At 57.0% G+C, this 21,623-nt stretch overlaps 2 protein-coding genes across 4 annotated transcripts; both read right to left on the bottom strand.

Annotated features, from left to right (window-relative positions):
- Positions 1-1,095: 1,095 nt before the first annotated feature.
- RUSC1 (RUN and SH3 domain containing 1) lies at positions 1,096-9,966 on the bottom strand. Of its 3 annotated transcripts, XM_056123622.1 has the most exons (11): positions 9,851-9,966; positions 7,735-9,188; positions 7,051-7,461; positions 6,030-6,128; positions 5,826-5,902; positions 5,546-5,720; positions 5,365-5,470; positions 5,183-5,229; positions 4,236-4,785; positions 3,584-3,712; positions 1,096-1,813 (listed from the first exon to the last, which is right to left on the bottom strand). In XM_056123622.1, exons 2-11 carry the CDS (start codon positions 9,101-9,103, stop codon positions 1,645-1,647), a joined length of 3,132 nt encoding a protein of 1,043 aa, XP_055979597.1. In that variant the 5' UTR covers positions 9,104-9,188; positions 9,851-9,966; the 3' UTR covers positions 1,096-1,644. The 3 variants fall into 3 exon arrangements, with proteins under 3 accessions (XP_055979597.1, XP_055979598.1, XP_055979599.1); XM_056123623.1 differs by lacking the exon at positions 7,051-7,461; XM_056123624.1 differs by lacking the exons at positions 7,051-7,461; positions 7,735-9,188; positions 9,851-9,966 and adding an exon at positions 6,249-6,501.
- A 373-nt stretch (positions 9,967-10,339) lies between these two features.
- FDPS (farnesyl diphosphate synthase) lies at positions 10,340-21,534 on the bottom strand. Its single transcript, XM_056123637.1, has 10 exons — positions 21,519-21,534; positions 20,319-20,460; positions 19,107-19,247; positions 12,863-12,943; positions 12,630-12,752; positions 12,281-12,369; positions 12,121-12,193; positions 11,275-11,352; positions 11,044-11,178; positions 10,340-10,593 (listed from the first exon to the last, which is right to left on the bottom strand). Exons 2-10 carry the CDS (start codon positions 20,457-20,459, stop codon positions 10,393-10,395), a joined length of 1,062 nt encoding a protein of 353 aa, XP_055979612.1. The 5' UTR covers position 20,460; positions 21,519-21,534; the 3' UTR covers positions 10,340-10,392.
- Positions 21,535-21,623: the final 89 nt, after the last annotated feature.

The following is a 21,623-nucleotide window of genomic DNA, read 5'->3' as shown; positions in this document are numbered from 1 at the left end:
TAGTACAAGAGGGAGAGCATTTGCCTTTAACACAGCTAACCCTAGTTTGATCTTCAGTGCCCTTATGGTCCCCTGAGCCTGCCAGGAGTAAGCCCTGGGCACAACTGCCTGTGACCCAAAAAACAAGTAACAAGGTATTTCCAAAGGTCCTCGGATTTCAGTCTGAGAAACATTTCTCCTAAAAAAAAATGGAAAAAAAAAAAGTTCTGCTCTAAAATTGAAAGCCAAACACCAAAAAGGCAACAAAGTAAAGAATAGATGAATACTGCTAGAAAGAAGAGAGTCTTGGAAAATGACCAAGTAGGGGATGTTGAATATAACCAAGTTTGCACCTGAGCATTTTCAGAGCCTGGCTCGAAAATTTTTATGTGCATTGTCTCATCTTTTCCCTTCTGTCACCATCCCATGATCCTCCTAAACCAAATTCCCAAAGATGAAGACTTCTAGATTTCTGTTATTTCACCCAAACTCTACTGATGCCTGGTCAGGAAAGTTGTCTATTTTGGTGATTCTCCTTGAGGCATCATTAGTGATTTCCAACCCTATCCTCTAAAGCAGTGGTTGTACCTATCACTGCAGAATGGTGACAGTAAAAGGAAAAGTCACTCACAGTTCTACTTCCCTGAGCCTCAAATACCATTTTTGTATGTATAATCTTGAAAGCTTGGGGGTTTTTTTGTGTGTGGGGGGGGGGGGTTGTTTGTTTGTTTGTTTGTTTGCTTTTTGTGTCACACCTGGCAATGCACAGGGGTTACTCCTGGCTCTGCACTCAGGAGTTACTCCTGGCGATGCTCAGGGGACCATATGGGATGCTGGGAATCGAACCCAGGTCGGCTGCGTGCAAGGCAAACGCCCTATCCACTGTGCTATCTCTCCAGCCCCTTTGAAAGCTTTCTAAGTCTTCCCTATTCTCATTTATCCAGGCTCTTTCCACATCAGTTTAACAAAAGAAAATCAGGTCTCAGTATAGCACCACCTTCCGAGACTCAGGAGTCTCCACTGCTCAGGGAACATTTCCCGTAGGAGGGCTTCTCATGTCCCATCTCCCTCCCAAGCATCTCCCCATCTTAAAACTTACAGCAGTGATAACAAATACTCAACTCCCACACTTTATTGGGACATAAAAGGAAGGAGGCAGACCAACACCACAGGCCCACCCACCAGGGGTGTCCAGACCTCAGCACCTCAGTTTGTGAGTACATCATAAATACAGGCAGTAGGGACGGGGTGGTGGGAAGATTCCATACATAGGAGAGGACTAGTGGCCCTTGTAGTGCTGGGAACTGAGTCATACTGTATTGGCAGAGCCCACTCACATACAGAGAAGAGGGTAGAAGTACGCTAGATTTTCATTTTGCAGAAGGAGACATTCCCTTCTACAACAGATGGGAAAGGAAAGCAATTGCATGAAGGGAAATTCCTTTTTCTATATTCGGAAGAGCAGAGTCCATCTTGCCGGTGGACATGTAAAGGAAGAAGGAAAGGTTCTTTTACATAACTAGCAGAGATAGAGGTGGTAGGAAGGTGTCCTTTGGCAGACGGGTAGCTTCTGGGATGATCAGTTTACATGGGTGAGTGTTCGTGGGCTCCCTTCCCAAGCAGCAGGAAGGAGGACCATAGGTAAGTCAGGAAGAGTTCCTCGTCCTAAAGAACCAGGGAGGTATACCCCACGGGCACTAGCCCCTCCACACCATCGCGCCCACAATGGAGCCAGTCCTCATCCACGGTGGCAATGATCTGCAGTACTTCTCCACGCCGGAAGCTCAGCTGGTCGGGTCCTGCCGCCGTGTGATCACAGAGCGCCCGGACTGCCCTGTGGAGAGCCAGAGAGAGATGCTGGGATGACATGAGGTGTGGTGCTCTGCTGGTCAGGTGAAGGGTCTCTTGCTTCAACTCAGTAGAACAGTGACTGAGCTTTGTGAGATGTGGGGACTTTTATAAACAGAATGAATCTCACTGGGGCCCCGGGTTCTTCCTGAGCTATAAACCCATTCCTTGGCTATTTACTTGACATGATTTGGGGGGAGGAGGTTGTGTGCTAAAATCCAGCTATGCTCAGGGATCACTCCTGGTGAACTCACAGGACCGTGTGTGGGGCCAGGGATCAAACCTAGGTCTGCCATGTGCAAGACAAGAGTCCAGCTGTCCTTTATCTGGCATTCTGCCATACATGATTTGGTGTGTATGGTACTCAGCAAGTGACTCAGCCCTCCAAACAGTTCCCCCTTGTGCGACCTTCCGTTTGCTCACAGCACTACCTTCTATCCAGTTGCTCCTGGCAAAAACTGGTGTCTCGTTCTTATACTCATCTGATCCTCAGAACATGTCTTATATTTTTACTTACACTACACCAGCTTACTCTCAAGCTCCACCGCCACCATCCTAATTTAGGTCTGTGTGTAAGATCATCTCACAGAATCTCTCCTGGCCTCCCTACCCCAGCTCTCTTCCCTCTGTAGTCATCAGATATTCTGTGAAAACATCAGCTAACATATGGTTCCCAGGTTGAAATTCTTCAGTGGCTTCTATTGCCTTGTGGTAAAGTCTAGGCCCCTTAAATGACTTTAGAACACACACACACACACACACACACACACCATCACTGTTGCCCATATCCACTTCTTCAGCCACAACCAACCTCATCCCCACAGCAAAGTCTAGGCCCTTTAAATGACTAGAACACACACACACACGCATCACTGCTGCTCACATTCACTTCTTCAGCCACAACCAACCTCATCCCCACAGCTACACACCAAATGTGGGCTTCTCTGTCTCTGCATCCTGTACTTTCCTAATGCCAGATGCACTGTCTCCAAATGGCCCTGAGCCCTCAGCCTGAGAAAGAAGCCCTGTCCAGATGATCCTGGTGACTCAGTCATCCGACATTTAGAACTCCAATGTATTCTCTGTATTCTCTGCCCTTGCATGATGTGTTTACAAAAACCAGAATAAGAAATTAAAATAAGAAATTCTGGTTTTTGTAAACACATCATGCAAGGTGTGTTTGAGAGAACCCAAAGAACACCAAACGCCAAAGGATCCCCTGATGCCCAGTTAGAAGTACCTCGCAGGGAAGCACGTTCCTCAGTGGACACGAGACTGCCAACTGCACATAAATGCTACCAAAGTTATTACTCTGAGGAACTAGAGATAGGACAGCGGGGAAGAGGCTTGCCTTGCACAAGGCTGACCTGGGTTCCAATCCTCCATATCTCACAAGGTCATCCGAGCCCCTCCAGGAGTGATCCCTGAGCAATACTGGATGTGACCCAAAAACCAAAACAAAGCATTTCCACTACCTGGGCACTTGCCAGACACCATGGACTTTACATAAAATTACATTCAGTCTTTGCAACAGCATAACAGCCTCTTTTCACAGAGAAAGAAAGGGGGGTTCATACCCAAAAGCAAAGATGCACAACAGCTAAGCAGGCCTCAGCACTCACCGTGACCGACTCACCACTCGCTGGGTAGGTCCCTTACAAGCACTCATTCTCCGGAGCCCTGCACCTGGACCCCTCAACTATGTTTGGACCCCCTCACCTGTGCATGATCCCCCCACTGTGCATGAGCCCTTCACCTGTGTGTCTGCACCCCGCTGGGTGCTGGGGCCTCAAGCTCCTCGGGAGAGCTGGGAGTCTCGGGAGGTGCTCCCCGCTTCACCAGAGCCAACACATTCACGGTTGGAGACAACCAGCTGGAGGGTCTCCTGGAGGAAAGACATGGAGACAGGGGTGACAATCTGGCCTGAACAGGAACCCAGGACTTTGGGGGTGGGGAAGAGTCTGAGGTGGGGAAAGGCTGGTTCACTGGGCTCAAGGTTCAGTCAATGCAGTAGACAGAGCAAACACTGGGGGTGCAAGTGCTCTCAGGGGACACAAAGGAGCTGGACACAGGTCTGCAAGACCCAAGTCACAAGGAGATCCCAGGGACAGCTGCCAGTGGGCAGGTCCCAGCAAGGGACTCTGGCAAATCCCTCCTTCCAGAAAGGCAGGGAGTGGCTCCACGCCACCAGCATATCAGAAAGGCGGGAGACCACCCAGCTTTGGCTGTGGCAGATAAGGCAAACAGTGACTCCTGTAGAGATGCACAGGCCCACTCAGATGGGGCTTCTAAGCCTTTGTTCGGGACTAAAAATAAAGGGTGGCCAACCCCCTGCCTAAGGGTTATATCGGGTATGTGGGAGCTCCGAAGGGACCAGAGAGGGTGGAGGAAACGAGGCACCCCATTACCTGGACTTTAGGGCTCCACTCTCAGCTTCTGACAGTGCCCCAGGCACTCCAAAGAGTCTCCCAAGCCAGAGGCCTCTGCCCAGGGCCGCCTCCTCTGTGGGCGGGGACCTCTCCAGGGTATCCTCGGCTGCCGGCCCAGGCTGCCTGCACCCCCATCGGGGAAGACGGAAGCCCTCAGCACCCCCAGAGGCATAGACCCGGGAGGCCTGGGTCAGCTGATCCCACCAGCTGCTGGGAGCAGATGCACCTGAGGGTGCTGAAGGGGCAGGTGGCGTCTCGCCTGCGCCACCCCGGAGGCTCTGAGCCAGCCGCCCCCCCCAGTGCAGCATGGCTTGCACAGTCTGCTGCAGCGCAGGTGGCGAACCGGGCAGGGCGGGGGCCTGTGGTGGGCCCAACGGCAGGTGATGGTGGTGCTCAAAGAGCAGGTCCAGGTGAAAGGTGAGCACGGACAACGGCTGCAGCAGGAGCAGTAATTCTGTGGACAGTGCCGGGCAGCCGGCCCGGGCCAGCGAGAAGAAGCCAGTGGGCAGGTAGAGGAGGGACAACAGGCCTGCAGGGACAGTGATGACATCAGCCCTCGACCCCCAGAGCCCACATCTGCCCAGTCAACCACCATCTCCGTAGGACAAGGCACAGAGTGAGGGGCCTGGGGTCAAGGGCGGTCTAGCCTAGAGGGGAGTTGATGATGAACAGGAGGAGAGGGAGGGCTGGGGGACATGGGAGCAAAAGGGGAAATGGGAGTTCTAGACTGAGGGTTTGGTAGAACCTCAATGAGGGGCCAAAGAAAACAGAAGCAAGTGGAAAACCGGCAAAGGACAAGCTCCGGGGAGGGGAATGTGAGCCTCAGGGACAACAAGGAGATCTGAGGTAAGATGATCCCAGCACCAGGGACCAAGCAGAAGACAGGCTCCCCCCATCCCGAAGGCCCCACCCCCTCAGCTTCTGACCTGCATCCTCCTGGAGCCTGGAGAACCACAGCTCCAACTGCTTCGTGCTGGGGAAGAGAGAGGGGAATCGGAGCTCATGGGGGAAGGGGAAGCTTCTCTGGGAACCAGGGCCACCACTACTGTCCCACCAGGGTTCCCCTGAGGTCCCCAAGCACTGAAGCGGGGTGGCGGCCACAACTCACTTGAGTAGGCCCAAGATGAAAGCGTGAAAGCGGCTGCGGCTGCTGCTCAGGGGCCCCAGGCGGCTGACCTGGCTGTACAGGGTTCCCAGGGCGCGGGGGCCGCTGCCTGGAGACAGGATGCTGTCAGCACCCGGCTTGGCTCGGGCCCCTCTCCCGGCTCCCGCCAGACGCTCCCCTTCACCTGGCTTCACCGAAGCTTCCACCACGCTCCAGGGGCTGCTTCTGCGCTGCCCGGTGATGAGGTCTTTGCGGAAAGGCTTGAGACCGTCGGCAACCAGGGCGTGCAGGGCCGGGCACAGGGTGGTGAGCACCAGGTGGCCCACGTCGGGGCTCAGCCGGCTATCCCCCAACTGCGCCTGCAGACGGGGGCAAAGGTCTAGCGACGCTCCAGCCCCTCCTAGCCTGCGCCCCCAGCGACATTCTAACTGCGGGCCCCGATACCTCCCCAGAGGTATCCTCACCTTCTGAACCAAGTTCCTGGCGGCCCCAAAGTGCGAGATGATTTTATCCACCGCGGCGCTCACGGCGATCAGGAGCCCTGCGGAGGGAGAAGCGCCTGGTCTCCCGCGCAAAACGCCGCCTCGATCTAATCTAGGCCTGTGCGGATGTGGGGGGGGGGGGGGGGGGCACTGACACCGGCCCCGGGTCCGAGTCGGGCGTCCTACCTTTCTTCTGCTCCTGCAGTTGGCCAGGCCCATTCCGGGCTTCTGCCATCCACAGCCGCTGGGCCCCGGGGACGCCGGCAAACGACCAGGAACTGCGGACTAGGGGTGAGGGAAGAAGAACGCGGTGACACTTACCAAGGGTCACCCCGAGGCCTGCGGGATTACAAACAGGTCGTCTCGGCAGGGCGGGCACGGGGCACGCGGGGGCCCTACACGCACCCCGACACTCGCAGCCTCTTTTCCCCTGCAAGCCCCGGGGTCCTCGGGGCCGGCCCCCACCTCCTGGCTCCCGGCTCTCGCCTCCAGCCCCGCAGTCCTGAAGGGCGGGAGGCGACAGGCCGCGGGAAGGAGGGCGGCGGGCCGGGAGCACGTGGGGAGCCGGGGCCAATGGAGAGACAGACAGACGGGAAGGGCGGAGAGACGGGGAACAGCCCCGGACCCCGAGGCTGCAGGACGCCGGAAAGGGGAAGCCGGGCCGCCTCGCCGTGGGCTGGCCAGGGGTGGCGGCGGTGCCTCAGAGTGACCAGAGCCTTTTCCGTCCAGGGGCCTCGGGCAGCTTTACCCTTCACTCTGTCCCAACAAGCCTAGAGTCTGCCAGGAAATCCCAGAGTGTGCGCCAGAGCCCCTAACCATGCTCTTGCAGGGACCCCGGCAAACGGAGTCTGGAAGCCCACTAAGCCCGCGTCAGCTCCGCCCCGGCCACGCAGACTGGAAAGCTGCAACCTGCCCCAGTGCCCTAAGTACGGTACGCAGACTCCGCAGACACAATCAGAGCGCGAGCTGGGAGCCACCAAGGTAAAGGGGCAGAGCGGAGCCCGGGCGCGGGGCAGCGCGGGGCGGGGCGGGGCGGGGCGGGCACACGTTTCCGCAGGCCCAATGGGAAGGCCGGGATCGATCGGGGGCGGGGCGGGGCGGGCGCACGTTTCCGCAGGCCCAATGGGAGGGCCTGGATTGATCAGGGGGCGGGGCGGGGCGGCCACGCCTGGGGCGGGACCCACGGGCCAGCCCGGTTCCGTCTTACGTAGCCTAGGCGGAGGCGGTGGGCTCCTGGTCCAGCGAGGGGCTTTCGGCGGACGAGGTGGAGGTGGCAGCGGGGGGACGGATACCTGGCGGGGTGGGGGAGCCGCGGCGGGGAAGGTGCTACTTCTGGGAAAGAGCGGGGACAGCAGCAGTGCCAGCTCAGGACTGGCCAGGCAGGGCAGGGCCCCCCGAGCCGGAGGCGAATAGGCCCCCACCGGGGACAGGCGGACAGGCAGCAATTGCTCCTCTGGGGGAGTCGGCGCCTCCAGCAGCCGCAGCCCGGCGCGGGGCCAGCCGGCCAGAGGGGCCAGGAGCAGAGACCTGGCTGCGCCCAGGCCCCCACCCTCCAACAGGGGGCGCCCGTCGGCCGAGAGCCGGAAAACCAGGGGCGGCGGGAGCAGGAGGGGACCGGCTGCAGGCGGGCGTGGCGGGGCAGGTGCGGAGGGGCAGGTACAGGTGCGGGGCAGCCAGGCAAGGAGGGGCGGGAGAAAGAGGGAGCAAAGAGTTAGTCCCGCGACCCGAGTGCCCACCCTGTGCCCCTTTCCCGGAGTGCTCCCTGGTGGCAGGGGACGAGGAGGACGGGTGACCCCGAAAGGCGGGGAGACGCGGGAGCGGATCGGGCGCCTCGGGGGCGGGCCGAGGCCGGAGCCCCGCCCTCCGCCCGCTTTCTCCCGCCGCCTCTTACCCTCCAGGCGTGCCTGCGCGCGTGGCTCCTCCGGCTCCTGGGCGCCTGCGGCCTCCCGGCCGGCCGCGGGACTCGTGGCCCTGCCCTCCTCGGGCTGCCCCTCGGCTATGGGCTGCAACCCCGGGCGGTTCTTCTTCCTCCGGGGCGGCACGGGGGGCGGCGGCGGCCGGGGCGGGACCAAGGCCCAGCCCGCGGGTGGGTCCCGGGGCGGGAGGGGCGGGGGCGGTGCCCGACTTCGCGTGCGGAGTTCCTTGAAGGTGGTGACTTCCCGCGGCGGCGCGGGCGCGGCGCCCAGCGTGCCGGTGGGGGGCAGCTCGGTGTCGGGCGAGAAGACGATGAGCCAGTCACTGCGGTCTTTCTTGGCCTGCGGCACGAGGGGCAGCCCCGGGCCCCGCTTGCGCTTCTGGGCCAGCTCGTGGAAGGACGTGATCGTCCGCTGGGGCACCGGCTCCTCGCTGACGTCACTTCTCCATCCCCCTTCGAGGTTCCAGGCTTCTGTTCTCGAGCCCGAATCCGTTCTTGCCCTGTCTGCCTTCGCCGCGGGCTCGCCTTTCCCAGCTTCTGCTGTCCAGGCGGGGGTCGTCTCCCCGTGGGCTTTCCAATCCGGGTTATTGTTCTTCTCTGCGATGCTCCCGTCCGCTTCGATTTTCTCTGTGTCGATTTTCCAAATAGGGTTGATCTTCCAGCTGGGTTCAGTTTTCCCGGCGCCGGTTTTCCCGTCCTCGAGCTCTGGGAGTTCGGTGGTGGGGAGGTCCGGCTCCTCACCCTCGTCCTCTTCTTCCAGCCCCGGGGAAGCGACGTCCTGGCCGGTGGTGAGCGCGTTGCAGTTGGAGTCCAGGCCAGGACCGGGCGGGGAGGAAGCTCCGGAGCAGGAATCGGGGGAGCAGCAGAAGCTGTCGGGGGAGCAGGCGTTGGGCCCCGCAGAGGCCGGCGGGGAGCCCGGCTCCTGAGCGCAGATGCGGGGCCGAGGCTGGGCATGCTGGTCGCGGGGGAGGTCCCGCGAGTAGACCGAGACCGGCGACTCGTCGGGGCTGAGATCTGAGCAGGAGCTGAGAGAGGATGAGCAGCCGGGGTCGGAGGGGGAAGCCGGCCCTTCGTCCTCTGGCGCCAGGTCCTGCCGGTTCTCCAGCCCCGGCCCGTGCTCCTGGCAGCATCGGCAGGGCACCGCCGGGCTGTTGGAGTTGGCGTCCACCAGCGCCCCGCTGCAGGGGCCCCGACTCTCCTTGCCCCCTGTGTCCCCTGGGGGAGGGGAGGTGCTCAAAGGCCCCTCCCGGAGCTCGGGCCGGCGGGACAAGTGCAGGCCCAGAGAGACGTGCTGGAGGTGGATGTGGTTGAGGTTGCAGAGTAAGGCCCTCTGAGGGGACAGCATGGTGCCCGTAGCGACCGGGTGGCCTCTGGAGAAGCAGGGGCTTGGGCCTGTCACATCCGCCTACCTGGCAGCCGCAGAGGTAGATCTAGAAGAAAAGGAAGGTGGAAGCGAGCTGGTGAGGGAGGTGGACGCGGGAAGGACACCGCGGTGATTGGCGGCCAGCGCGGGCCCTAGAGAGGCGCCGGCGGCTTGGAAAGATATTTCAGTGCTCTGCAAATGGCCATCGATTGGCCGCGAGTTCCCACTGCAGTGTCTGCCGGTGGAGTCGAACGTGACCCCCTGGGAATGGGGCGGGGACGGTGGGAGAATGCGGCTGCGCCCTGGGTCTCCGTGAAGGTGCGGAGGCTTGAGAAAGGATGGGGCCCAGGACCGACCCCCGTCGCCGTCTGCCGCAGGCGTCCCCTACAGCCTGCCCCTAGCGGAGGAGAGGGTCGAGGACCCCGCCCAGATGCCCTGAAAGAAGAGGGGGAGTGGGCGGGGGGAGTACAGGGGCGCGTCCAGCGTGTTAACGCCGGAAAGGGCGGGCGTGCGGGAAGGACCGGGGGTCCGGCCACCTCCCAGCTCCGCCCCAAAGACCCCGCAGAAACCCCGCCATAGCTCCGGGTTCCAGCCTGCAGCCGCCCCCTTCTTGTGATCCCTCCTCTCCGCTCCGGCCTCTAGCACCCCGCCACCCACATCCCCACCCCGCATCCCCACTCGGCGCGCCCCGGTCCATCCATCCGCCCCTGCGGGCCCTCCCCAGCTCACCAGGCTCTTCGAGCCAGCGCGGACAGCTCCCGGCTCCCAGGGCCCCGCCCGGCCAGCAGCATCACCCGCCCGCGCCGCGCCCCTTCGCGCAGGGCCGGGGGCGTGGTGCGGCCCAGGCCCCGCCCCGCGCCTGACATCGCCCTCCCCCTCCTCCCGGATCGCGGGTTTTCCTGTATTGTCTCGGGCCACTCCCTGCGCCGTAGAGGTTGGGGGAGGGCAGCTTCCAGCGGCCTTGCAGCAGTGCTCCGGAGGCCCCGGGGTGCCGGGGATTGAAAACCTTCCTATAGGCAGGCTTGTGCTCCAACCCTTGGCTTGCTCTGAGCCTTCTCCCCACCTCATTCCCCCAGCTCAACAAAAGCAAGGGATCCAGAGGCTGCCGGCTTAAGGACCCCGCTTTTGTGCAGCCATGCTCCCCTGTGCCCACCCCCACCCCGCTGCCCGCCCCATTCCAGACAGAGAACACCCCTGGCGGCACAACAGGAACCAAACTACAAGATCAAACAATAATTTATTGAGGGCCTCCCTCCATGCACGCTGGCACGCTATTTTTTGCGCTTGTAGATCTTCTGTGCCAGCCCCAGGAATACAGTCGCCGGCAAGGGATTGGCAAACTGCTCGATAAGGCTCATAAGGCGATTGTAACTGTCTTCCTCATACTGTGTGTACACGGTGGGTATATCCATTTCCTCGTAGAGCGCCTTCACCCGAGCTACCTTCTTGGCATCTTTCTGCCCGTAATTTTCCTGTAAGGAAGTGAAAATGGGCTTAGCCTTACCCCAGCGCCACCAGGTCCCTCTATCCCCCCCCCCCCCCATCCACATACTACCAGACTTCACTGTTACCCCTTGGCTCCATTCCTGCCTCCAATTTCAAGTGGTCCTAAAGGCTTGAGCCCTTGAATCCTACACATTCCCCTGCCACCATCCCTGACCAATGCTCAGCCCAGACTCCTCTCCCCAAGTGTTTCTCAACATTGGATGCTACTGAAATGCTGGGCCCAAAACTTGTGTGTTTGTGCATCACTAGTTTGACCACATCCCTGATACACCTCCCTATAATGTACTACAGTATCCCCACGCCAAGATGTGATCACAAAGACAAGTCACTGACACTGCCCGATTCCTGGTTTGCAAACTAGTCCTCCAATGTTCTAGCCCCATCCTTAGCAACCCGGAGAGCCACAGCCTGGGCACCTGCAGGATCTGGCGCTGCTCTGGAGAGGCCCGCTGCAGACACTGGACCACCAGCCAGCTGCACTTGTTGTCTTCAATGTCAGTGCCAATCTTGCCCGTCACACTGGGGTCCCCAAAGAGGTCCAGGTAATCATCCTAGTGCGGGGGAGAGGTGCAGAATAGGAGGTCTTAAGAGACTCTGTGAGAAGGAAGCTGGCACCCACTCTCTTGCCAGTGCCTAGCACCACCTACCTGGATCTGAAAGAACTCTCCCATCTCCATTAGGATCTTCTTGGCATTAGTGTGCTCCTTCTCCCCGTCAATGCCCGCCTACCGTGGAAGGGGGTTGGTCAGTCAGAGGTGATTTCATCTTCCCAACCACACCCGGCCAGAGGCCACACCCCTGTGCAGGCCCCAATTCATTTCTCCTGGCCTTTCAGAGATTCCAAGATTGTGGCCCAGGATTTAGCTCCATGGCACATGTGTAAGACCTGGAGCTCCAACACAGTGGAAAAAAGAAAACAGCAACTAGTCCTGGATCCCCAGATTTAGAAAGTTCTTCTATTTTCTTTTGATTTGGGGCCATACCCAGTGATGCTCAGGGGTGACTCCTGCCTCTGCACTCAAGTATCATTCCTGATGGTGCTCAGGGGATCACATGTGGTGCCAGGGATGGAACTCATGTCAGCCACATGTAAGGCAAAAAGCCCTCTCTCCAGCCCTGATCTAGAATGTTCTGACTGCCAACCTCCATTCCAAGTATTTTTCACTCGGTCTTCCCAGGAGTCCTGGGAGAGACGAATTCATTCCTGAGACCCTTCAGACCATCTCTTCACTCACAAGGCCTAATTCCATTTGTATCCCCCATGCTAAGCTTCTGAAGAGGAGGGTGTAGGGCCTGGGCCACCCCAGCAGTGCTCAGAGGACTCTGTGGAATCCTACATGCAGAGCCTGCACTCTGCCCTTGGCATATTTCCTAGCCCAAGCACAGACTCTCTCTGAAACACTAAGAATAAGTAACTTCAGGTCAATGTGCTGCTACATGGGCCTTGGGCAGACCACATGCTGCATGCCAGCAGCACGGTCAAGGGCACTCACCAGGTACATGGCAGCAGCAACAGGGAGGTAGAAGGAGTAGAAGGCAGTCTTGTACTTGACAATGGATTTGTACCTGAGCAGGAAAGAAAACCCCCTCAGGAAGCTGTGCCCACACCGGGCTCCCCCTCACTGATCACACACGGTCCCCACTGCCCCTCACCTCTTTTCAGTGAATCGGGCAAGATCCACATTGTTCTGCGGGGCCGTTATGAGGTCCAGAGTCTGCCCAAGTTCAGTCGCATAGGTAGTCTGAGAAGGAAGATGGTCCGTGAGCCCCCCAACCCTCACACCAAGCACTGGGCAGTCAGGGAGGGCAGCAGGAGTGACAAGACCCCAGACCCCAAGCCCAGCCCCTCCTCACTCCCTTTCCTCTCCCTCTCCCTTTATCTCCCACCACCAGCACTGGCTCTACCTCCTTGCCACCACTGCTGCCCCGCCAAGTCCCTTCCTCACTCTCTACCCCTTCCTGGGCGTCTGACCTGCCGTGCCCACAATGGCCAGCAGCGCACCTGCAGGAAGAGCTCGATGAGGTTCAGGTAACAGGGCAACTCCCGGCAGTAGAGCTTCAACAGGCGGTAGATACACGCCTCCAGGAGCAGAGCGTCATTCACAGCATCCAGACCTATGCCCGGCTGTCCCAGGCACAGAGACAAGTGTCAGCCTCCACCCAGAACCAGGCCTGTCACCCTTCACCTCCCCGTGGCCTCAGGAGGTCCCCAGCCCGAGCCTCTCCCAACCTTACCTTCTTATACCAGCAGGGCTGTCCCCGACGAGTTAGAGACGAATCCATGATGTCATCCGAAACCAGGAAGAAAGCCTGGAGCTAGAGATGGAAGGAGACCTCAGCTGCTTCTGACTTCCTACCAGCAGCAGTGTAAGCACCAAGCTGGAAGAGGCCAACTGGGGAGACTGAGGCTGGGTACTGTGTGGCCTTCTGGAAAGTTCTTGGGCCTCTCTGGGCTCAGGTTTCCTAACTACAAAGCGGGCTTAAAACACTCCAGTGTCCAGGGCTGGAGCAACAGCACAGTGGGTAGGGCATTTGCCTTGCATGCAGTCAACCAAGGTTCGATTCCCAGCATCCCATATGGTCCCCTGAGCACCGCCGGGGGTAATTCCTGAGAGTAGAGCCAGAAGTAACCCCAGTCATCGCTAGGTGTGACCCAAAAAGCAAAACAAAAAAGAAAACACTCCAGTGTCCAGAGTGGAGAGAAATGGGGGCACCACTTCACCCATGGCATGGTCTCCCCAGTGGTCTGGACAGAGCCCGGGCAGCCAAGCCCAGTGGAGCTCAACTCAGTCCAGCATCCCATGCTCAGGGCCATGCCCGCTCCACTACTCCCAGCTATCCCCACCCCCAGCACTCTTGATCTGTACAACCTGACCTTTGTCATTTATAATTTGTAATCCGATACGTCCCTGGTGTACTGGCAGCTGGGCTACCAGAGAACAGGCCTGAATTTTTTTTTTCTTGCTTTTTTGGGTCACACCCAGCCAATGCTAAGGGGTTACTCCTGGCTCTGCACCCAGGAATCACCCCTGGCGGTGCTTGGGGGACCATATGGGATGCTGGGAATCGAACCTGGGTCGGCTGTGTGCAAGGCAAATGCCCTACCCGCTGTGCTATTGCTCCAGCCCCCGAGCCTGAAGAACAAACATGAAAACCAACAAGAGACATTACAAAACTTAAAGCCCTTTCTTGCTGCTGTGGCCAAGACACTGCTTCACCCCCACCTCCTCGAGCACAGAGGCAGGCGTGGCCCCTGAGCACTGGCAGTATGGCGCCCAAAAACAAAACACAAAATGAAAAGAAGCCAGGGGGATGGCTCAGGAGTAGAGCACATGCCTTGCATGTATGAGGCCAGAGTTTGATTCCCAGAACCACATACTGACACATCAAACAGGAGAAATCTGATGTTCCCAGATTAACAAATAATCCCTGGCATCAGGGAGGTTGAACTGTCTTCAGTTATTCTCTTGCCAGTAGCTGCAGGGAAGAGTCAAGATTTCTTCACACCTGACAAGACCCTGGAAACCAAAGAGGCTAGACCCGCGCTGCACCTCCCAAGCACCCAGGGAGAAACCCATTCCAGGCACTCCCTCAGGCCAAGGGCCGATCTGAGAAGCTGAAACTGCCTTCTGCCTCCACAATTTTGGTTTGTTTGGGGGGTCGGGCCCCACAGTGCTCAGGGATCACTCCTAGCAGGGCTCAGAGGGGCCATGTGTGGTGCCAGGGATCGAATCCAGGTCATCCATGTGCATAAGTATCCGGCCTGCTGTGCTCTCGCTCTGGCCCTGAGCCTGCTTGCTATTACCCACAGGTCTGTCAAGGCCTTTGTGGGAGCACCAGCCATGGGATTTACCCCTGCCCACTTTTCCACCAATACCCCGAGACCATCTCTGTCCCAGGCTCAGTCTGACTGAAACACGACACAGGCTCCAGGACTCCCCCGAAGTCAGGCTCTGCCTTTAGCCTCTGCCTTTAGCGCCTTCAAACAGCTTCTCAGGATTGAGTTTTCAAACCTTTGCCCTAACTGCTCAGCTCCTGTCCTGGGCCCAGCATGCTCTGCACTCACACTGTGAGGGTCTGGAGGGCACAGCGCCCCCACAACCACCATGGAGTCACCTTCCACCAGCTCCAGCACCAAGTCTCTAGGATGTGTCTCCTGGGTCTTCCCTGACTTCCTCCGACCCCAGCAGTGATTCTTCCCCTTTCTACACAGCAGGGGGCTTAAAAACACAGCCAGACCAGGGGTGGGGCTCAGCAGAACACCTTGTATGGGTTTATTCCTGGAAGGTTGGGGGGGGGGGGGGGTGGAAAGCAAGGGCCAGTGTCACACCAGATCAGCTATACAATTGTGATGGCAATTTTCTTTTCTAGCTGTGCCAGGGATTGAGCCCAGGGCCTCACAGGTACAAGGCATGAACTTTACCACTGAGCCACATCACTGCCCCAGATCAGAGATAAGAAATCTACAAGGGGACGACCTCTGCATTAAGTTTTTATTCTTGTTTTCTGGTTTTGAAGACACACCCAGTGGTTGCTCAGGGGTGTCAGCAAGCAGCACTTGAAGGCCTGGCCATGTGGTGCCTGGGATTGAACCCCAGCCCCCTGTTGGCACAGCACAAACTCAACCCCAATTGTTATTGTTGTGGTCTTTTTTTTTTCTTTTTGTGTCACACCCGGCAATGCACAGGGGCTACTCCTGGCTCATGCACTCAGGAATTACTCCTGGTGGTGCTCAGGGGACCATATGGGATGCTGGGAATCAAACTGGGGTCGGCCATGTGCAAGGCAAATGCCCTGCCCACTGTTAGTCGCTCCAGCCCCTGTTGTTTTTATTTAAATAATCGTTCCAGGTCTGTGCTACACCCACAAGGTGTTCTTTGGGAGGAAGGGGCTGGATCACACCTGGCAGTATCTCTGGGCCACTCCCGGCTCAGTGCCCAGGGCACCAGGCAGTGCTGGAGGACTGACCCCAGGTCTCCTGCAAACAAAGCATGTAGTCATCCTGTCAAGCTACCCCTCAGCAACCCTGTGGCCCCCTGTAGCATTCTTACCAGTGTTTCAGTGAGGTGCTTGGAATAACAAGGAGACAATCAGGGCAAATCCAGACTGAATTCAGAGCCATTCTACCAGGCTCTGAACTGGGAAAGGTCAGGGCGTGAACCCAGGGCTAGAGTACATGCCTCACAAGGATGAGGTCCTAAGTTTGTTCCCCACCACCAAAAGTACTGTTTTTTTCCATAAGAACTGAAGGGTCCCACTTGAACAGCTTGCAGAATGCTCCATATAAATTTATAATTTTATATAAATTTATGGACTGGAGCGATACCACAGTGGGTAGGGCGTTTGCCTTGCACGCGGCCAACCAGGCCAACTCGAGTTCGATTTCTCCGCCCCTCTCAGAGAGCCCGGCAAGCTACCTAGAGTATCTCGCCCACACGGCAAAGCCTGGCAATCTACCCTTGATGTATTCGATATGCTAAACACAGTAACAAATCTCACAATGTTACTGGGCCCACTCGAGCAAATTGATGAACAACAGGAGGACAGTGACAATGACAGATATAAATTTATATAATGAAAATAGCATTCCCAAAAAAGTCGTACTGAATGTTCTACTTCTCGAGCCAAAGAGAGTACCACTTTAAGGCACACAACTTGCACACAGCTGACTTGGGTTCAATCCCCAGCATCCCAGGGAGTCCCCCTAGCACTGCCAAGAGGGATCCCTGAGCACAGAGCCAGGAGTAAGCTCTGCTAGATATGACCAAAAAAGGAAAGGAAAAAATATTTTGAAGAATGGGAGAAGTCTATAATGACTGTCTGGAGGAAAACCAAGAACATTTAAAAACAGAATATACAGGGGCTGGAGTGATAGCACAGCGGGTAGGGCATTTGCCTTGCATGCAGACGACCCAGGTTCGATTCCCAGCATCCCATATGGTACCCTGAGCACCGCCAGGGATAATTCCTGAGTGCAGAGCCAGGAGTGACCCCTGTGCATCACTGGGTGTGACCCAAAAAGAAAAAAATAATAAATAAAAACAGAATATACAATAGATAGTATATGTGCTGCCAAAGCGAGATGGGCTGGAGCGATAGCACAGCGGGTAGGGCATTCGCCTTACATGTGGCCAACATGGCCGACCCGAGTTCGATTCCTCTGCCCCTCTCGGAGAGCCTGGCAAGCTACCGAGAGTATTCGATATGCCAGACACAGTAACAACAAAGTCTCCAATGGAGACATTACTGGGCCCACTCGAGCAAATCGACGATCAACGGGAGGGCCTTTACCTTTACCTTTATACAATAGATAATATCAGGGGCCCAAGTGATAATACAGTGGATAGGGCATTTGCTTTCCATATGGCCAACCCGGGTTCGATCCCCAGCATCCCATATGGTCCCCGAGCACCACCAGGATAATCCCTGAGTGCAGAGCCAAGAGTAAGCTGAGCACTGCCAGGTGTGACCCAAAAGCCCCCCCCAAAGAAAGTAGGTAACATCATCCTATCAATATTAAACATCTTAGATGTGGTTGTAGCTGAATGAACAGATTTCCCCCAAACTCAGGTACTGAAATCCTAGTCATTAAGACAACAGCATGGGGAAGGGGGGAGGCGAGAAGGGGGAAGGGAGCATTGCAGAGCTATAGTACAGCGGATAGGGCATTTGTCTTGCACATGGATAAGCTGGCAACGAGTAACCCTGCGCACTGCCAGGTATGACCCCAGTCAAAGAAACAATGGGGGAAACTCCTAGGAGTGCAAGAGTGAGGGGCAGCTGTGCCTTCTAAAAGACACCCCTTACAACTCCCTCCCCAGCCCAGGACCAGGAAGCAGCCCTCCCCTGGTATAGAGCCCTCTGCTCAGACTCCCAACCTGAGAACTGTGAGCAGCAAATTCCTGTGGTTTCTAAGCTACAGTCTGTAGCATTTTGTGGTTGTGCCCAAAGAGAGCTGTGATCATGGTACAGCGGTTATATACTCAATCTTGTGTTTTAGGAAGTGACTGCTGAAATTGAAAAATAAGAGGCCGAAGGAAAGGACAGAGAAGTTGAAAGCAGAAGCACAAAGGACAACAGAGTCCTGAGATTGAACAATGGAAGCATTGTGGCAGCCAGGGCCACACCTCGGATAAGTCACTGCATTCCAGCCACTGGAAAGTCACCAGGTGCCAGGGGACAGCCAGGCTGAGTCTTGGGAGGGCTGGCACCACAGCCTCAGAGATGTCTGAGGCTGCCCTACAGATCCCGGGGCTCTCCTCTGAGCTGGGGGCCACCCTCCTCAGCCCAGCCCTCTGGGTTCCACTATGTGAAACCAGAACCACACACATTCAGGGGCCAAGTGGGTTGGGATTAAGAAACAAGGAGACAGGAAGCCTGGAGCAATGCAGAGACAGACCCAGGAAGAGAGCACATGGCCTGTCTTAAAGGAGCCTGATTCCACCTACGCCGGTTGTTGCATACAGGAATCTGGGCCTGGCTATAGCAATTTTACCAGCAGTCTGGGCTTCTGTGGGGAATCTCCTTTTTTTTTATTTGCTGTTGTTGTTATTATAGAGGGGAGATTGGGTGGCACACCCAGCAGTGGTCCAGGCTTACTCCTGGGTCTGTGCTCAGCAATCACTCCTGTAGGTGCTTAGGGGACACTGTGTGGGGCACTGAAGGGGTCAGCCACACGTAAGGTAAGCACAAACCCTGTACTGTCTCTCCAGTCCTTGGAGCAATCTCTTCTTTGTGAAATTTAGAGAACTTAGTTTTAAAACAATTTCAAAACCATCAGTGAGTTTCCAGTTGTTTTTTGTTTGTTTGTTTTGGTGGGGGAGCGAGTTGCCCCAGCGATTCTAGACCAAGGTTGTCTGCAGTTTAATGCAGGACCCAAGGATTTGCTGGTGCCAGGGAAATGCAGTGCCAGGAATCTAAAGGTCAGCCCTCTGGTACTTTGGGCCTGGTTGGCTACATGCAGGGCATGTGGCTGTACTCACACCCTCCCCCCCACCCCCCCAGGCCCTCTGCCAGTTTTCAGGATTCCTGGAAGAATAGGCTCACTCTCTGGCTGTCCTCCTCTTGAGTAAAGAAATGAGACCCCTCTGCCCAGCTGCAAGGCCATGCATCATCCCACTTCAGCAGATTAAATGTTTGCAAGTCCAAAGAGCATCCCCACATTTGCCATCCCTTATAACCACCGTGTAGGGCCGGCTGTAGGCAACAGAAGACCACCCACAAAATGATGTCCAGGGGCTGAAGTGATAGCACAGCGGGTAGGACGTTTGCCTTGCACGCGGCTGACCCGGGTTTGATTCCCAGCATCCCATATGGTCCCCTGAGCTACTGCCAGGAGTAATTCCTGAGTGCAGACCCAGGTGTGACCCAAAAAGCCAAAAAAAATATTTAAAAATGATGTCCAGTCTCTGAGCTCCGCCCCCACCCCACCCTAACCCCCACCCCAGGGGCACCAAGGCCCTTCCCCTGCGCCTCTCACCAGTTCCACACACCAGCCCACAGTGAGGGCCTGTTTAATACTCTCGGCATCCTGCTTCCTGGGCTCAGCCAGGTCCCGGAAGGCCGCCAGCACCGTCATTCCACGATTGCATTTGCCTCCGATCAAGTTGTATTCCAGGACCTGTGGGGATGGGGCCAGTCACGTGGGGGCGGGGCCACTCCTGGCTCCTCCCCCAAACCCAGACTCCTGGTCCCGACTTCTTCTTTCAGTCCTGGACCACAGCTAAAAGTGCTTCTCCGGGCTGCCTTCCTCAATTTTCCTTCTTTTCCTCCCTTCCCAGTGTCGCTGTGATGGGCAGGCAGGTGTGGGGACACACTTGTTTCAGTCTTCACAGAAACTTTGGTCTCGGCCTACAAGCCTGCCCCTGGCCCTCTCTGTCCCGAGTTTCACTGATTCTGGAGCAGTGCCAGAGGCTGAACCCAGGTCTCTTGCATGTAAGGTTCATTATCCTTGAATCCCTGAGCAGGAAACCACATTCCTGTCTTGCCTGTCAACTAGATGGAACTTCGGGAAGACTTCCCTTGTCTCCATCCCAATATCACCCAATCTTCATGTTGCAGATTCCACTCAGAACAAGGAGTCAGTGAACATTTATAAAAAGATTTTACTCAGCAGGGGCTAAAGCGACAGTACAACGGGTGGCAAGGCACTTATAGACAGAATAGTGGGGAGAGTCGGGGGAGTGGGTGGGAAAATGCCTCTTATTGCACCTGGTATTAGATATTTGCCTCGCACATGGCCAAACCAGGTTCAATCCCCAGCACCCTCTGTGGTTACCCAAGCCCTGCCCAGGAGTGATCCCTGAGGAAGTAAGCGCTGAGCACTACTGGGTGCTCAGAAAAACAACACAAAAAATTTTACTCACTACTCCAAAAGAATCAAAGAACTGAGCCCCTGAAGGACCCTGATATAGTTCCTGCCCTATCAGGACTCTGACTTCCCACGGGCCCTGGCCATGGGGAACCACATGGACCCCCGACTTCCCTTTCTCAAGGAAATCAAGAGGCAAAGCCTTTACACTAGGGCCCTCTGCCCCATACTTATAGGTTCACCGAGAACCACAGGCAGGACCGAAAATCGAAGGAGGTCATCCACGCCCACCCAGGACCCTCCAATAAAAGCCTGCCCTCCACCTGGCTCCCCTGCCGCTACACCCACTGGGGGTGACCCCAAGGAGTCAGCTGGCCTCACCTCCTTGAGCCGGGAGATGGCGTCCCCTATCTCAGGGTGCCCCAGCTCATCTTCAGTCAACACCTTGACAATGTGGGAGAAGTGCTGCATGAAATCCTGCCTCTCTTGATTAGAAGCATCTGATTTCTTGTCTCCGTTCATTCTGGAAGAGGGAAGTGATATGAGAGAAGGGGGACAAGTTAGAAAAACGGTCTGCCGCTTCCCTCCCCAAAACCCCTCACCCCACCACACTCACCGAGGCTCCTCTGTCCACGCTTGGCACCAGCAGCGGGCACCGTGCCAGGCCCCCAGCACTGAGCACCCGTACACCAGGGAGGGCCGCCGGAGGAGACCCAAGCACCTCTCCCGGGGCGCCCACCAGGGGCCTGGCAGCAAGAAGACCCCCGCGGACCTCAGCCAGCGGGACAGGGGCATCATGGGGGGTGGCCTAGGGAGGGGGCACCGCGCAGATGCACAGAGGCAGCTCCCCGTGACACCCCACCACCACCCCAAACTTTCCCTTTGGACATAGAATGCCCAGCCCTCTTCCTCTGGAGGAAGCCTGGCGGCTTTACAGAAAAAAGGAAATGCACGGGCCACAAAAGAACCGTGGGTGTCTAACACTCCACTGAAGGCCTTTAAAATGCCAACAAACTTTTCTCCAACCCTCAATTCCTCCTTCAGGGAGCCACAGGATTGCTATTGCCTAAATTCCCTTCCCCATGTGCTGGAACACGTCTAGAAGAGTCCAGAGTTAAAAACCTCAGAAGTGGGCCTTGGAAGGGCCCTTACACCCTCCTTTTTCACAAAGGTAAAATAAGGTTTTGGAAAGCAGAAAGTTTAACGAGGCAGCAAGCAGCAGGACAATGATTAGCGTGCAGGTGGACAGGGCACAATGAAACAGACCCGATGACAGAAATCCCTGGTGCCACCGGCATGTCGGGAATCCCGACTCACACAGGGAGCACTGCTGCGGCACTGCTGGCAGCCGAGCAAGAGAGCAGTGGAGCATACCGTTCGCGGAAGTATTCCAGGAAAGCACACCGGTGGGTTCAAAGATTCCCCCGCGCCAGCAGGGATCGAGGAACCCCATTCCCCGTACACACGAATAGTGGAAATTCCCACGCAACAGGCTGCGCCCCCGGGCCTCAACGTTTCGCTAGAGTGGGAAGGCAGGGTGTCTGTCCCCTGCCTCCAGTTCGAGTTTGCGGCCACTCTCACCTGCTCGTGGATGCAGCTCCGCTCCGAGGTACCGAGTCTTGCCCGGGTCCTCCTAAAATGCCTACCCGCTCAACGCTAGGCCTTCTGGGTCGAGTAGTTCTCGAT

Source organism: Sorex fumeus, unplaced genomic scaffold (assembly GCF_029834395.1).
Source record: "Sorex fumeus unplaced genomic scaffold, SorFum_2.1 ptg000047l, whole genome shotgun sequence".
In the NCBI taxonomy this organism is placed as follows: Eukaryota; Metazoa; Chordata; class Mammalia; order Eulipotyphla; family Soricidae; genus Sorex; species Sorex fumeus.
The sequence above is the reverse complement of the archived record's forward strand: the minus strand, read 5'-3'. Positions and strand labels throughout refer to the sequence as shown.